This window comes from Humulus lupulus, chromosome 1, assembly GCF_963169125.1.
Source record: "Humulus lupulus chromosome 1, drHumLupu1.1, whole genome shotgun sequence".
NCBI lineage: Eukaryota > Viridiplantae > Streptophyta > Magnoliopsida > Rosales > Cannabaceae > Humulus > Humulus lupulus.
In genome coordinates this window covers 193200647-193214424 of record NC_084793.1, presented here as the reverse complement: position 1 = coordinate 193214424, position 13778 = coordinate 193200647, and the positions used below count along the sequence as shown (strand labels likewise).

The 13778-nt window shown below is 33.6% G+C and overlaps 1 protein-coding gene across 4 annotated transcripts; it reads right to left on the bottom strand.

Annotated features, from left to right (window-relative positions):
• Window positions 1-135: 135 nt before the first annotated feature.
• On the bottom strand, window positions 136-10782 carry LOC133801902 (protein trichome birefringence-like 14). 4 transcript variants are annotated; one of them, XM_062240126.1, is made up of 5 exons: window positions 10568-10782; window positions 9137-9397; window positions 2408-2698; window positions 1729-1924; window positions 136-1290 (listed from the first exon to the last, which is right to left on the bottom strand). In XM_062240126.1, the coding sequence occupies exons 2-5, from the start codon at window positions 9291-9293 to the stop codon at window positions 462-464; spliced, it is 1473 nt and encodes a 490-aa protein (XP_062096110.1). In that variant the 5' UTR covers window positions 9294-9397; window positions 10568-10782; the 3' UTR covers window positions 136-461. The 4 variants fall into 4 exon arrangements, with proteins under 4 accessions (XP_062096110.1, XP_062096116.1, XP_062096126.1 ...); XM_062240132.1 differs by having other exon boundaries at window positions 9137-9394; XM_062240142.1 differs by lacking the exon at window positions 10568-10782 and adding an exon at window positions 3980-4052 and having other exon boundaries at window positions 9137-9274.
• Between the last annotated feature and the right edge of the window lie 2996 nt (window positions 10783-13778).

Here is a 13778-nt window from a genome sequence, read left to right as displayed (position 1 = left end):
AAAGTCAAGTTAAAAGACACGGTTTCGTTGGGATGAATAGTTTTATTTTTTTTCATTTCCAAATAGTTCACACTGTACTGGTAATATAATACAACACTCACTAGAGAGAAAAGAATTATTTGTAGGAGCCGCACAAGAGAAAGAAATTTTGTTCATTGAATGTAAGTTTAAACTGAAAGCAGCACATAACATAGTGCCTGCAGCTCTTGACGCGCTTCCATTCTTATGGCAAACTCCTTGTTTTGACGACAGATTATACAAATCTATATGTAAACTCATATGAAGAATTCAATTCACAAATAAAAAATGGAAAAAATAAATAAAAGGATTGCTGCTGTACCTATTCTATGATCATATCAGTGAGGAGTTGGTTTTCTCGGAACAAAATGATTGATTCCTTTATATCACAAAAAGAATGGCATTTCCCTTCTCTTTTTTACCTACAACCATGTGTCAGAGCCCTATATCTGTGCAAAAAGTAGTTCGTTCCATGCATCTGGAATCCCAGGTAGGCACCAATGCAAGCAATCGTTTATGCCAGTTGTGCCTCTAATGCTGTAGCGGGAAATATGACCCTCATCCCTCAGTTCCGAAAGGGCAGTGATATCTAAAATCTTTACCTTTGTACCATTTACAGCACCTTCAACTACTGGATCCTTTGATCCATCTTGAACCACTTCACTTCCACCGGACAATGGACTAGTGTTATCACAACTTCCCCCCGTGTTCCAATCACCATTAGAGAAATGCCTAGGTGAGATAGTCCTAAAGAAAGCTTTGAGGTTGGGATGAGAGGGAAGTTGCGAATCAACCCACCTGACAATACTATGAACTGTGAAATTCTTGGCATTCCCAATTTCTGCACGTTTTCTGTCTTCATTAGGCTTTCCGTCAACATACATCACCCACCGGTTTCCATTCAGCTTCCCCCTGTTCCAATGATGTCCGGTATTCAGAATTAATACATGAAAACGATGGAGGTACTTTCTCAAGAAAGCCGGTGGACGGTCTAGATGCATGGCAACATCAGAGGCTCGGTCTGAGGCATTAAGTGGAACTAGATCAGACAGGCTTGCTGACCAGTAATAGAGAATGGTCGTATTGGTTTTTGGAAATCGATAAGCCCAACCATCAGGACGAATGGCTCCACGGGCTTTTACAAGACCATACAGCTTTCCTACATTTTCAACTTCCGGGCTATATAACCCACCACTGACCATGCACATCAAAGACTGGAACTGCTGTCGGCCCAATGAATCTCCAATGAAAGCAATTGTTTTGTCCTGCATTCTGAAACATTCAGGCACATTTAGAGAACTGCATTAAAAACACTGAGTTTGGCACCGTACAAAAACAAATTCAAGTTTATGTGGCATGGATATTTATGTATATATATATACATATACATATATATATAAATGTATGATTCCAGAAGTGCAAGACGACCATGTTTGACTGAAGAAAAGAGTGAAGTGAAGCTGTCAATGACGTGTCTGCAATCATTTGCCAATTTGATTTGTTGGTGAAAATATGGTGAGGAAATCATGCAAAATTCTGCCGCCTCAACCATTCAACTTTAGGAAATTTTGGCAAGAATGGAAGAGTAACAATATAATAAACCAGCATATTCAGATGTAATTTTTTTAGTGTAGCAGGGTAATGTAATTGAAATGAATGACAAGGCTGGCGAATCTTTATTCCAAAGAAGCTCAAACCAAGGATAACAACCTTCTCAAGAATGAAGACCTCTCAAATTTCATTGTTTCACAATTTTCCGGTTGCCATCGATATCTCTCATAAGAGAAATCAATTCGTTGAGTCAATCTACATGCCCACATTTCTGATAGCCACTGCTTACAATCAAACCCAGAATATAATGGCCGCTCACTATCTGCCACCCATCTACCTTTGGCAAAGTTGCAAACTGCAAAGGGAACAAACTCAGTGATATTTAGTAAAATGACTTTATCGAATATCGGATGGAGTAAACCTGATAAATGGGAGATTATTGACCAACAAAAAAAAAACCCAAAATGCATAAGATAAGAAAGCTGACAGGACAGGAAACCAATAATATTAAAAATTGAAATGAGCAACACCGTTATATATAAAATTTATAGACAGTTTTAAAACATTTACTTCTAAACTAAGGAATATTTTGGTAGCTACTTCATACAAAAAGAAACATACTAAACTGCCAAACATCTCACAAAAATCGTAAACACTAACCAAAGCCTGATCTAAATCAGAAGCAAAGCTGGTATATATTTAAGCAAGGCAACAAGTGATAAACTTTAAAACAGGTGACGGTACTCATAATGGCATGCACCTCAATTTAAAGACAAAGGGAAATTGCATTAGCTTTAAGTATAGATAATATATTTGCATGAGTTTAGTGGAACTCTACCTTTATTTGTTGAAAAAGATGGCACATCTCCTTCGCTTTTTTGCATTTCAGAGATAAATTCAGGTGGAGAACCAACTAATCCAGCACTTGACTTGTCTTCTTCCCCATTACCCCTTTTGCTTTTCTGCATTTCGGACAAAATTTCAGGTGGAGAACCGACCGGTCCAGCAACTGATATTTCTTCGTTGCCATTCATTTCTTCTATTATAGAAATCTGAATATCCTTTTCTTCAACATTTTCATTTGCCTTTGTAACACTCAAGGAACTGTTAGGGCTTACTTCAACAAACCCTGCATGAAGTTATATTCATAAGCTCACTAACATATTTGGCACATCAAAAAATATGTCCAACACAATTCTTGTATCTACAGATAGTCAGAAAGAGACAAAGTACAGTCACTTGTTCAGAGAAGAGCAGTTTGCTAGCATTCGAGAGGCTAGACTCTCCAAAGTACAACCAGTTCAAGAGGGCTGTTCTTTCCTTAGTTCCTCACAGAAAACTTTCTAATCTCCTCCTTACCAAGAGACAAACCCCCTCTATATATACAAGTTAAGTGATAATGCCACCTAGGACAAAAATAAAATATAAACTAAACTAAACAGCCACTAAACCCAGAAAAACAACAAAATGAAAATACATCAAATTAAATACATAACCATACTAACTAAGTGTATCGTGGTCTCCTCTTGTATACAAACTGGACTGGGGGTTTATCACAGTTATAAACACAACAATGCATTATTATCACATACTCCCATGTCCCTGACCTAAAAGAAAAGAAAATTTGAAGGTCTTGGCTTGTCAAAGTAAGCCACATCTAAGTTTGCAATTCTTAAAAAGTTATATTTGTTGCCAATTAACATAGACGTCTTACAACACCCAAACTACTATAAAAACACTCCACACATTGAGATTTAAAACATATATATAATATAAGCAAGATAGACTTTTGTGAAATTGTTATCCTGAACTGTATGTCCTACAAATTAAAAAGAGATGTATTAAGTTTTCCTAAATCCTGAGAACTTTGTGGTCACTCTTTTTTGATCTAGTCATATTCATTTTTTTTATTACAGGCATCAAAAAAATACAACAGACCACAAGCTCATATCAAATATGTGTAACCGAAGTACAGTAAGTGAATCCTATAATGAATTTCCAATGTTTGAAATGGAAAGCCAACTCTTATTTTCAAAGAAGGCTTAAGATCTTTGTAATCCAACTTGAGATTCATTTATTGAAAACTGTTTCTTATTCTGACTATTAAACTCACACCATTGAATATAAATCCTGATTTTTCTATAAGAAATTAACTGGAAAGTTTGATTCAGGAATCAAATGGAAAGTGTAGAAAATTTAGAATTAATTAGAGATTATCTTCTTATATTTTTTTAGAAACTTTCTAGGAATAGATTGTACAGATATTTCCTTCCCTGTATAGTGCTGATTTTCCCTAGCTATTAGTCAACTATGTATTCTATAAATACCTATGTATATTCTCAGTTTTAATATCAATAAAGAATATATTTTTTCCTCCAAACTTATATGGTATCAGAGGTTTAGGGTTTACTGAAATCAAACCACCATGTCCAAAAATTCAGCCGACCAAACTCCACCTTCATCCCCTACCACAGCTGCACCTCCTGCCATCCAAAACACCCAAAATATTGTTGATTTCAACACCAATGCTTCAATTCAAATCACTACTGTTAGGTTAAACGGTAAGAACTACTTAGAATGGGCCCAATTTGTGAAATTAGCTATTGATGGTAGGGGAAAATTAGGTTATTTGACAGGGGAGGAGACTCAACTAAAGGAATCTAACACTACATTCCGGAGATGGAGATCAGAAAATTCTCTAATTACCACTTGACTTCTTAACTCTATGGAGGAATCCATTAGGAAGTCGTATCTTTTTATGTCTGCCAAAGAAATATGGGAAGCAGTGCATGAGACGTATTTTGATGTGGAACACCATTCCCAAGCCTTTGAGTTGAAGATAAGATTGTGGAACTCCAAACAAGGCAACTCGGATGTCACAACGTTCTACAACAACATGCTGGCACTTTAGCAGGAACTCGACCTCTGTTACAGTAATGAGTGGGAAAATCCCAAAGCTTTGACTCGATTTAAGAAACGCGAGAAAGCTGACAGAAATTATATGTATAGTGTTTGATGATGTCAAAAGTCAGATCATAGGGCGGCGTCCACTTCCATCAATTCGTGAAGTATTTTCTGAGGTGTGACAGGAAGAAGGACGCAAACGAGTGATGGGAGGAGCTATCCCTCAATTTTCAAAACATGAGGGATCGGCTCTAGTCACAAAAGGCCATGATTCTCCATATGACAAAAGGAAGAAACCTTGGTGTGATCGCAAACGCCACTAGCATACGAAGGAGACATGCTGGTAAACCACCAAATTGGCAGTCATGCTGGAAAAGAAGGCAGGACAACAACAAGGCACTGAACACCATTTCTAAAACCTCTGCAGAGCCCAATTCTACCTCCAGGAATCCCAGTCAATCGCCATTCACCACGGAGCAAATAGAGCATCTCTTAAAACTCTTTAATTATCCACAACTTTTAGGTTCTCCTTCATGTTCCTATGCCAACCAAGGTAGTTTGTCGTTCTTTTCATCTAATACTTTGGAACCTTGGGTAATAGACTCTGGGGCTACAGATCACATGACTAGTTCTTCTCGTCTTTTCATTCCTATAATCCATGTGCAGGAAATAAAAAAATCAAAGTGGCTGATGTTCTTTTTCAACCATTGCAGGAACAGGTGACATAAAAATTTCTTCATTCTTAATACTAAAGGATGTGTTACATGTCCCCAAGTTGTCTTGTAATTTACTGTCAGCCAATAAATTAACTCGCAATTAAAACTGTCATGCTGATTTTTATTTTTTTCACTGTGAATTTTAGGATCTGGCCTTGGGGAAGACAATTGGCAATGCTCAACTAAGTGGTGGACTTTATTACTTTGATGATGGATCTCTTCAAAATTCAGCTTCTCAATGTTTTGGTAGATATTATGTTATGGTATTTTCATCTAGGGCATCCTAGTTTTCATTATTTAGAACGCTTGTTTCCTAGTTTATTTTTCAATAAAGATCCATCCTTATTTCAATGTGAGATTTGTGCTTTATCAAAAATGCATCATTCTACCTATTCTCCTCATTCATATATACCATCAAAACCGTTTTCACTCGTTCATGGTGATATTTGGGGGTCTTCAAAAATTTTAACTCCTACGAGAAAGAGGTGGTTTGTCACTTTGTTTTGATGATCATACATGAATGAGTTGGGTTTATCTTATGAAACAAAAATCTGAAGTTGAAGGAATTTTTAAGATGTTTTATAACATGATACAAACTCAATTTGACACAAAAATTAAAGTGTTACGTAGTGACAATGGTAGGGAATATTTTACACAAATTCTTGGAGATTTTTTTGCTACTCATGGTATTTTTCAACAAAGCTCTTGTATAAGTACCCCTCAACAAAATCGTATTGCTGAAAGGAAAATCGACATCTTTTAGAGGTAGCTAGAGCATTGTTGTTTACACATAAAGTGCCCAAAATTTTCTGGGGTGATGTCATCCTAACAACCACCTATCTCATCAATAGGATGTCTTCCAAAACACTGAATTTTGAAAAACCTGTGACTATGTTCTTCAAAAAATTTCCACAGTCTAGACTTCAACACTCTTTACCTATTAAAATTTTCGGATGTACTGTTTTCATTCATAACAAAGATTTAAATCAAAAAAAATTTGACCCAAGAGGGAAGAAGTGTGTTTTTCTAGTTCCCACACAAAAGGGATACAAGTGCTATGATCCCTTGACTAAAAAATATTTTGTGACATTTGATGCTCAGTTTTTTGAACAACCGTCATATTTTAAGTCTCGTCTTCAAGGGGAGCACAGAGAGGAAGATTCTGCTAGAGGGGAGGAAAAAATTTGGATTTTCACATTCAAAATTCTGGTGATTTATTTTATTTTTCTAAAGAATCAGTTCTTCCTTTTTCAGACTTTGTGGGAAACATAAATCCAAACTCCGATTCTACTACCTTTTTTGAACATCAAAATCTTTCTCGAGGTAATAATGAAAATCAAGTTGGAGAAAATGAATTAATAAAAAATACTGATGTGCTTGAAATTGAAAAGGGGATGAATTCTCATGAAAATATTTCAACATAAGTTTAAAATAATGAGAACATGGCTCCAACATATATCAGTCCCGATAGAACCGAAAATGACACTACAAACAAGTTTGGCAAATTTTTTACACGAAAGGAACCAAAGTCTAGAGTATTGTCCGAAACACTTCAGCAAAGCCATGAAGAGACCCCAAGTCCAAATCCAGAAAACTCAGGTTCCGACTCTATTCTTGAAAATCCTACTATGTATGATCTAGATATTCCTATTGCCCTTCGAAAAGGAACAAGGGAATGCACTAGGCATCCTTTGTATCAATGTCCAATTTTGTTTCCTATAAAAATTTGTCTCCTTGTTTTCATGCTTTCATTACCCAACTCACTAATGTGGAAATTCCAAAGAGTATTAGAGATGTTTTACAGGTTCTAGAATGGAAAGAAGCTGTCCTAAAGGAGATGCGATCTCTGGAAAGGAATCAGACGTGGGAAGTGGAGTTACCAAAGGAAAAGAAAACGGTGGGTTACAAATGGGTCTTCACAGTAAAATTCAAGTCTGATGGAACTCTGGAAAGGTACAAGGTGAGACTAGTTGCCAAGGGGTTCACTCAAACATATGGTATTGACTATTCAGAGACATTTTCCCCAGTAGCAAAACTTAATACTATCCGAGTATTGCTCTCCATTGTTGTAAACTTGGAGTGACAACTGCAGCCTTTGGATGTTAAGAATGCGTTCTTGAATGGAAACCTCGAAGAAGAGGTATACATGGATGCCCCTCCTGGTTTCGAGGAAAAGTTTGGATCCAAAGTCTGCAAATTACAGAAGTCTCTCTACAGTCACCATGTGCTTGGTTCGAAAGGTTCACAAAATCAGTAAAGAAGCAAGGGTACACTCAAGGACAGACTGATCACACTTTGTTTTTTAGAAGGAATGGTGAAGGAAAAATTGTTATTCTCATTGTGTACGTTGACGACATAATCCTAACCAGAGATGATGTAAGAGAGATGAATAGATTAAAGAAGTGCTTAGCAGATGAGTTTGAAATTAAAGACCTTGGGAGTCTTAAATATTTTTTGGGAATGGAAATTGCCTGGTCAAAGGAGGGAATAGCAGTTAGCCAGAAGAAGTACGTTCTCGACCTACTCAAACACACTGAGATGAGTTGGTGCAGACCTGTTGACACACCAGTTGATCCCAATGTGAAACTAGGTAATGGTGAGGAAGAAGGAGTTGATATAACCCGGTATCAAAAGTTGGTTGGGAGACTGATTTACTTATCCCATACTAGGCCTGACATTGCTTTTGACGTAGGATTGTTGAGCCAATTTATGCATTCTCCCAAGAAGGTTCACATGGATATAGTTTACAAGATTCTTCGGTACCTCAAAGGATCACCTGGTACAGGCCTTATATTCCGGAAGAGTAGTTACCGAGCTATTGAAGCGTATACTGACGCAGATTGGGCTGGGTTTGTAACAGATAGGAGGTCAACTTCTAGTTATTGTTCTTATGTGTGGGGAAATTTGGTTACATGGCGAAGCAAGAAACAAAGTGTTGTTGCTCGGAGTAGTGCTAAGGCTGAATTCAGAGCAATGGCAAACGGACTATGTGAGGTGATTTGGCTACAGCGAATTATGGAGGAACTAAAGCTACCTATTGAGCTTCCGATGAAACTTTATTGTGATAACAAGGCTGCCATCAGTATTGCTAATAATCCCGTCCAACATGATCGAACAAAGCATGTGGAGATTGATCGTCATTTTATCAAGGAAAAGCTTGAGGCAGGATCTATTTGCTTGCCAACATCTTTACAGACTGCTGACATTTTTACGAAGGGATTGTTCAATCCAAGTTTTGAATCTTGTATTAGCAAGTTGGATTGAAGCTTGAGGTGGAGTGTAGAAAAATGTGAATTAATTAGAGATTATCTTCTTATATTTTTTTAGAAACTTTCTAGGAATAGATTGTACAGCCATTTCCTTCCCTGTATAGTGCTGATTTTCCCTAGCTATTAGTCAACTATGTATTCTATAAATACCTATGTATATTCTCAGTTTTAATATCAATAAAGAATATATTTTTTCCTCCAAACCTATAGAAAGTAACGTACATTTTTGTCGACAAGTCCATAGTTATGATCTCAAGAATCTAAAGTTAAAGAACTATAAAATTTAAATTTAAAAAATAAATAATAAAAAAAGTGTTAGGATCTTCTCCTTTCCCTTACATCTTAACTGCATAAATTTTAAAATTTTGGCAAGCTGACACATGTGAGTCAATTAAGACCAATTACATCCAAATTAATACTTACAGGCCTAGCTACTAATTGAGTTTATCAGGATGGGTTTAAGTTTGACAAGTTTCCAGACTTTCAAGTTCAAGCAAGACGATGAAATCTTTGGTCTCAACTTCCATGCATCAAAATTCTTTTCTTCAGCTATGATCCGGATAAGTCTTTAGATGATAATTGTGCACCTAATAATTTTTCACTAAGATCTCTCTGGAAGTATTTCTGTGCAGGCACACATCAAAAACATATTTAAGCTATAACAATTTGAAAACATACCTACAGTGGGGTTCGCAAATAGCTCTTGGGTCACTGATAAAGTAGTGCTGAAAGGATTCTTTTCACATAACCAAAGTAATAAAGTTGTAGCAAGTAGGCTAGCCAAAATGAGAGAAAGTGGTCTTCCCCGCAAGAAAGAGTTGGTTCCCACTTTCATATTGGCTAGAGCCTAGTGTGTCTTGAACTCTTCTTGATTGATAAGATCAGAAAAATAAGCTCATATGCTTCAATTCATTTCAGTCATGTTCCTGGACGCTTCTGCTGTATTTGCAGAGGAAACAAGGGAAAACATCAGAGGCATTAAAATAAAAAGTAAATATAGAAAAAGATGTGCTATGCAAATATCTCCTCGCATATATGCATCAAACATCCACACAGAGAAAATTCTATTGTTTGAATATGGTCTATATTTATTTTTCAGAGGCAGATTCTCACTTAAAGAAAGAGCAGAACCACAAACATCAAAAGTCTTCTATCCTAATAGTTGAATCAGAATGAAATACAAGTATATAATACTACAACTAAACTCAACAAGCCAATTTATTTGACAAACTATTCATAAGCATTCTTACAAATTTATATTTATAAGATATCAACAATTTTAAGACCAAATAGGCTACAAAACTCAGTTATATTACTTCAAGAATATTTTTCCGAAAAAATTAAATATATAAAAGAACAAAAAAAAAGGTAATGATCTTCTGCTCAATAAAAAAGTAAATCTATTTAGAGTGGAACAATTGTAAGTGCTTGTGTCATTGTGTGACCTTGGTGCTATGGGAAACTATATTCTACCTCCTGACTCATGGTCTCAATCATACCATGGCACCACATGCATGTTTTAAGGCATGAAAAATGCATGAAACAAATTTTAGCTTCATCTTTTCATCCAAGTCATTCTGAAAACAATTCCCACTCAATGCTAGATTCCCTAAATTCTAATTCAACTAAATTCACATTCGCCACCACAATACGCTGACGTATTCGATTCACATTATGTGTATACACACACACACATAATTCAATTACACCCATCACCACAATTCCACTAAAAACCTATCCACCCACAAAGCAAGCCGCCCCAACAGCAATTCAAAATATAAATAATCCTGGATCAAATTTTGACCAGAAACTTTTTGAAATTGATTAAAATCACAAATCTTAATTAAAAAATTCGGACAATAAACTAAAAAAATTACCCAGAAAGCAGAACATGGTATGACACTAAATAGAGAAAGAAATCTATAAACAGGAGCGCTTCAACAATGCTTCTAAAAACCATTACATTACACATTGCAGCCGAATAACTGAAGACTATAGCATAAATCAATGATATATGCATATATAAACAAATTCGCATATCCATATTCCCCAATGGAGAGCTCTGAATGCAAAACAGGAAATGAAAGAAAGAGAGAAGAAAAGGCATACCTCCACTACTATGGCGGTGTTCTTGTTCTCACTTGTTTGGCTGAAGGTAAACAGCCTAAAATCGGTATCTCACAATCTCAGATCTATACACAAGAACAGAAAAATGGCTTTATTCAACACTTGTCGTCTTGGCTATTCGCTCTCTGTTTTTAATTTTTAATTTATTTAATTAGTTATTAATTTCTCTTTCTCTGTTTTTTTTTTTTGCTTTTTCGGTAAATATGGAGTTTTCCGGTGGTTGGCAGTTGAGTTGGCAGATTTGAATTCGTTAAAAAGACTATATATCTTCCTCGCTTAATGGAATGACGACACGTGGTATAAGCATCGTACATTATTGTAATTTCAAACACAAAAGGAGGGATAATATTGTCTTTTTGAAGCTCGATTTAGCGTGAAATAACCAATGTACCCTCGTCTACTTTAACGTGGCGACTGCAGTACATCACTAATAATTATAGATAGTCGTGTGTTCTTTTATTGTATAAAATATTGAATTGATTTTGTGTACGCGTGGCACGTAGAGAGAGTATCAGTGTAAGACGGGCATATATAGGATAGGAAGGAAGAAAAGAAGAGAAGGGCATTATAAGTTTGGAATCTGCGTTAATTATGGGAAACGGTTTTAAGTATTCATGGCACGTTTATTAAATTGTAACGAGAATTTGAGTAAATGAATTTGAGAAATTAAAGAGAATAAAATTTAGAAGATTTTGAATTATTATTGTATTATGTTGTTTAATAAAATTTAGAGGAAATTACATGTTATAAGGGATTTTTATTAGAGTGTGCAAAAATATAGCTTTTTTTCAAAAAAAGTTAATCTAGGTTTTTTTTAAGAATTTTCACTTTTATGGGTTTATTTTCCCATATTTTTTTATAATAGTTGGTTTATGCCATAGTTTTACTCTTAATCAAATTTGGAAGACTATGTTTGTAATTTGATTATTATTTTTTTTAGGTTATTTGTTTTTTTATATTAAATTTTTCTTTGGTTGTTTTGCAAATTCTTTTTTTGTAATATGAATTGTTTTTAAAATTATTATTTATTTATTATAAACATGTTTTTTTAAGATTGTACATTTTTTTTTCAAATCCTGGGTAGGGTAACCAGTTACTTGATTGATCTTAAAAAAAAATTCTAGAGCTAGGTTAAATAACATGCACCAGGAGGGGTAACCAGTTATCCTGAGATGAGTAACTTTCTGCCATAAGAGGGGTAACTAGTTACCTAAGAGGGGTGACGAGTTACTCATATTAAATATGAAAATAAACATCAAATTTGAAGGAAAAAAATGGAAGAACACTTCATTAAAAAAGGAAGAAGAAGTAACTATGATTTTAGTAACATAAGTAACTAGTTACCATAAAGAAACCATAAATATACACACACCAGAACGTGAAAGTAATCAGTTACCATTAAAATTATACACACAAAGAATGTGAAGGTAACCAGTTACCCATTCACGTTTTCATATTTTTATTAGTTTTTTTTCTAAATTTTGGTATTCCTATAAGTGTTACAGTAAAAAGAAAATGCTGAAAAAATTGATTTGAATTTTTTTTACATATAGTGGAAAAAACTATAAAAAAAAATTACAATAATAAATAAAAAAAATAGTAGAATAATTATGTAATGTTAAAATATATGTGTGAAAAAATGACAAAAAAAAAATAAATAGAATGAGAAAAGAATAAGTACAAAAATGAAAAAAAAAGAAATGATGAATGAAAAAAAAATGAATAAATAAGAATGAAAAGAAGAAGAAGAAAAATAATGGAAAAATGAAAAGAAAAAAAATATGAATGAAAAATTTGGTAGAAAAAAATGGAAGAAGAAGAAAAAAAGAAAAAAAAAACTCATATGTGTGAAAAAGAAAAAAAAAATGGAAGGAGAAAATAATAAATACAAAAATGAAGAAAAAATAAAATGAAAAAAAAAACTGAAAAAATATGAAAAAAAAAAAGCAAATCAATACAAATGAAAAAAAAATAGATAAATGAATAAAAATAAAAATAAAAAAAATGAAAAAATGGAAAGAAAAAAAGATGAAGGAAAAAATTGGTAGAAAAAAAAAGGAAAAAATGGAGAAAAACAAGTAAGGAAAAAAAAACAATAATAAAAAAATGATGGAAAAAAATAAAAATAAATTATCTTCAAAATCAAAGAAAACATAACTATGATAAAATAAAATGTGACATTTCTATATTTTAATTAGTTACTAATTGTGTTTCCCATACTTTAACTTTTTCTTTAATAAATTTCTCATACAAATTAAGAAAAGTATAACTCTCATATTTTTGCATATTGATGGTATAAAAGCCATATTTTTTAAAAATTCCCTAAAATTTATGGGAAAGAGAATTAGAATTATTATTTTTATATAACTAAAAGAAGAATTAGAATGCTTTAATTGACTAAATTGTCTTTTTAAAAAAATATTTTATTTTTTATTTATTAATATATATATAATTAAAAATAAATAATGAATAAAAATATATATTCATAAATGTATATTATATAGTATGGGTGGTATATATTTTTGAAATACACTATTATAATTATAAAATATTACACATAAATATAATAATATTTTTTAACATGATTTATTAAATCGTTGACTTAGACTTACTAGATTAGTATAATATTGTTAAGAAAAAAGTGAATATACACATTATTTATTTATGAAGTTAATACAACCAATCCAAATAAAATTATAGCTAATAACAATCTTAAAAAATGTCAAACTTAAATACAAACACAAAAGTCTAGGTTGTAACATAAATAGTAATGTTCTAATATCTCAAAATAACTATTAGGCATCATTTTGCAACATATTCATAATATATCGCATTTTTACCTCATTTGACATTGCATAAAACACTCGCATCAATGAGGGCTTTTCTACTAACATGTTGGGCTTTAATACATTGCATTGCAGTTAGGCTGTCAATCTTGCTTATCTGTATATAAATTAGCTTGCATATCAGCTACTTCTCTATCATTCAATAATGCATTGATCAGTCCTTGAAGCTTGGGGATGATTTCTGATACAGATTCTGCTAATGCACCAATATTAGCTGACATACCATCTATTACCTTTTACCTTTTCTTTTTATTACGTTGTTGGACACTAGTAGTACTGATCCAAGCCAAGTCTGTCAGTCAGAACTGCCACCCCAAGTTTTGTGCCTACGGTGCGAGATCGCCATA

What these genes read in the sequence shown, in the direction of transcription:
- LOC133801902 (XM_062240126.1), bottom strand. Translation starts at nt 9,293, where the DNA reads ATGAAAGTGGGAACCAACTCTTTCTTGCGGGGAAGACCACTTTCTCTC. An exon ending in ATTTGCGAACCCCACTGTAG is followed by an intron (nt 2,699 to 9,136) that starts GTATGTTTTCAA and finishes AACTTCATGCAG; the next exon opens with GGTTTGTTGAAGTAAGCCCT. An exon ending in ATCTTTTTCAACAAATAAAG is followed by an intron (nt 1,925 to 2,407) that starts GTAGAGTTCCAC and finishes TTCCCTTTGCAG; the next exon opens with TTTGCAACTTTGCCAAAGGT.